We start from the raw sequence: 3,379 nt of genomic DNA, 5'->3' as shown, positions 1-3,379 counted from the left end.
TGACGGGATTCGAACCCACGACCTTACGGTTGCGAGTCCGAGAGCCTAACCACTAGGCCACCGACGCCACTTTAAATTACAAAGGAGTTGATAGCATGTATGGGATCCATCTGTATTAAACGTTGTTTGTTTGTTTGCGTGAGCGAAGAGAAGCACATCGACACAATAAAGGGCTTACAGTGCTGAGAAAAAGTAAGACAGGCAGGCAGAAACAGCAAAGAGCAAAGTAAAGACGTTAGACAAATCATTGGCCCCTTCCAACCACATGCTTTACAATTTCAGAACATGAGTGCAGGCACATTGACATGTTTTTGAATGATGCAGAGATAGGGAAAATGAAGAGAGAGAGAGAGAGAGAGAGAGAGAGAGAGAGAGAGAGAGAGAGAGAGAGAGAGAGAGAGAGAGAGAGAGAGAGGGGGGGGCAGACTGACAAAGGGTTAGACAAGACAGACAAAATTTGTTAACATCGCCTTCATTGCTCATATTAAACAGTGTGAAAGGGTAAAAGCATAAAAAAGCACACAGGTGAATAAACAGATACACTGGCAGGCAGAGAAAGAGGCGGAGCGAGGGAGGAAAAGGTATGAAAGGTATAGTGAAGAAGTAAAGTCTCCTCAGTAATAAGGTGGACACCGGTGATCAGCCCCAGGGCCGTGAACAATAAATAACAAAGCGGTGACTTCTACTACAACTAATTGAAAACATTATTGCGTTTTCCGCTTTGAATAACGATAAAACGGCTTGTTCTTCGCGGGTGGTTGGCGGGTGCTCTGGTGTGGCTTGCTTATGATTTCTTTCATATTAAACATCTACCGCCCTGATCTCTTCTGTTTTCTCTCCTTCTCTTTTTTATGTTTGTTAGTCTTATGTGTATAACGCATCCAATCTTCATAAGTGATCACATAAGTGATCTCTTCTCTCTCCTCTCTTCTTCTTTTGTTTGTTTGTTGCTCTTATAAACGCATCTAATCTTCGGCATTTATGTGACCTTATTGTGTTGCAAGTGCCGTAAAACTCTTACTAAAATAAGCTCAACAGCGTTCTCTGGTTTTAATTATTAGACCAACGTGTTAGAAACGTCAGAGAAGTCCGTGGGTGCCACACAAAAGTCTGTGTTTGCAAACTATTGTATTAATCTTTTGAAAAAAAAACTTCATTGCTGTGTAGACGTATGTATTACTCAATGGGTGGTTTGCAGGTGCTCTGGTGTGGTTTGCTTCTCCTTTCTCTACTTCTTTTGTACGTGTGTCACTCTCTTGTAAACTGTTATTTCCGGGGTGCCTTGATAGTCGAATCAGACTTTGTGCTGTTGAGGCTAGAGTGGTGAGCAGAGTAAGCCTGATTCCCCGCTTGGACTTCTCTGTTGACATCCACCCCTTGGCGCTCATATGACTTTATGCAGTTGCGAGTGCAGTAAAACAGACGATGACTAGTGACTTCTCTTTGTCTCCGGTAAAACCTTAGTAAACTAAACTAACGCTCGACACTTGTATGACATTATTGTGTAGCAAGTGCCGTACGACTCTTACTAAAACAAAAGTGCTCACTGGTGTTTTCCAAAAGTACTTTAGAGCCCTTTTTTTTCTATTAGCAAAGTTTGAAAAGATGTTATCATAGCTTGTGCAGTTACTCATTTTTGAATAAGGGGAAGTGTGTGGATGGAGGGCGTCAATGGTAGGTTGTCCTTCTTTCCTTTCTCTCTAAAGTTTCTGTCGGTATATCTTACCCTTTCCTAGCACTAAATGGCTTCTCTTTTCTCAAACAAACAAACAAAAAAAACAACAAACCCAAACATAATCAGGGTAGAGCATCTTAATATGCATCTATTATTATAAATGGAACATAATGATAGAATGGTATGAATATTATGGTGTCCAATAAGCAGCCTGCATTATTTACAAATTAAGAGACTTGGTGCTAAAAAGTGTGTCGATAATGGATGTTGGAGGCAGAAATTTAATAGTACAATATTATGAGTATGTGAGAGTATGCGTGCGTTCGTACGTGTGTGTGTGTGTGTGTGTGTGTGTGTGTGTGTGTGTGTGTGTGTGAGAGAGAGAGTATGTGTGATTGTGTGTGCGTGTGTGTGTGTGTGTGTGTGTGTTTGTGTGCGTGTTTGTGTGCGTGTGTGTATGCATGTGTGTGTGTGAATGTGCATGTGAGCCAAAACAAGAAAATAGCACTGAAGAAAATGTAATGTACTGAGACACTCACAGCTTTGTTTCGGCTTTTTCCGGAAACTTTTGCTTTAATTTTTTTATTTTCTTTCTAGTTTGACATAAGCGTAGTCATTTTTTATACTTAAAAATTTAGTTATTGTGAGTGTTTGAACATTTCCTCTCTGCATTTTACGGGCTTGAGACCGTCACACCGAAGTGGGCTGCATTAAAAATGTTTTGACTTTCCGAAGTCTTTCCCAGAGGGATCCAGCTGATACAAGATTGACCTCTGGGAGAAAAGGGAGTGGGGGGGTCTGAGGAAAATAAAACCTAGTAAAATGTTAGCATACATTGGAATGAATGAGCATACAATTGGAAATAAGTGAGAGAGAAACAGAGAGAGAGATACAGACGGGGGGGGGGAGAAAGAGAGAGAGAGAGAGAGAGAGAGAGAGAGAGAGAGAGAGAGAGAAAGAGAGAGAAAGAGAGAGAGAGAGAGGGAGAGAGGGATAGAGAGAGAGAGATAGGGAGAGAGAGAGAAAGAGAGAGAGAGAAAGAAAGAAAGAAAGAGAGAGAGAGAGAGCGAAAGAGAAAGAGAGAGAGAGAGACAGACAGACAGACAGACATACAGACATACAGACAGACAGACAGACAGACAGACATACAGACAGACAGACAGACAGACAGACAGACAGACAGACAGACAGACAGAATCAAGGTACAGATTATATACAATACGCAGGAATCACTGAAATAAGCCAGACATTTTGCTCAAGTAGAGGAAGCAAGTTTAGCAAGGCCGCCTAGCTGACAAAGCTTGTTAAGAGAAGATTTTACACCTTTGGATCCTCTGTTTAATTCTGTACCGAAATCCTAACATTACGAAGAGTAGGTCTTTGACCGCCGGGAGGTACTGGATTAGAATTAGCGTCACATTAAACATGAGAGCAGAGCAGTGAAGGTTGGGAGGCAGAGAGGTGCTATACCAGACACGGCAGCCAACAGACTGGGAAGGGGAGGCAAGTTTGGGTAAGAGAGGATAGACGGTAAAAGAGGTAAGAAACTTTGATGGTTTGCTATTATTTTCTGAGGGGGCCAGAGCTATTGCACTAAATAATGTAGAGTGTGAAATATAGAAACACTGATCACAGATTCAGATGAACGATAAATACGTTTTCGCTGAGATACACACACACACACACACACACATACACACACAC

At 41.7% G+C, this 3,379-nt stretch overlaps 1 protein-coding gene across 1 annotated transcript in view; it reads right to left on the bottom strand.

Annotated features, from left to right (window-relative positions):
- Positions 1-3,379, bottom strand: part of LOC101851603 (serine/threonine-protein kinase Sgk1-like) — an 8,279-nt gene that overhangs the window by 2,372 nt on the left and 2,528 nt on the right. Inside the window, exon 2 of the mRNA XM_013087099.1 lies at positions 3,043-3,139. Within this exon, the coding sequence (XP_012942553.1) occupies positions 3,043-3,139 (97 nt within the window). The remainder of the gene's footprint in view (positions 1-3,042; positions 3,140-3,379) is intronic.

Source organism: Aplysia californica, unplaced genomic scaffold, assembly GCF_000002075.1.
Source record: "Aplysia californica isolate F4 #8 unplaced genomic scaffold, AplCal3.0 scaffold00546, whole genome shotgun sequence".
Taxonomy (NCBI): domain Eukaryota; kingdom Metazoa; phylum Mollusca; class Gastropoda; order Aplysiida; family Aplysiidae; genus Aplysia; species Aplysia californica.
Note: the sequence above shows the minus strand (reverse complement) of the source record. Positions and strands in the feature narration are given on the sequence as shown.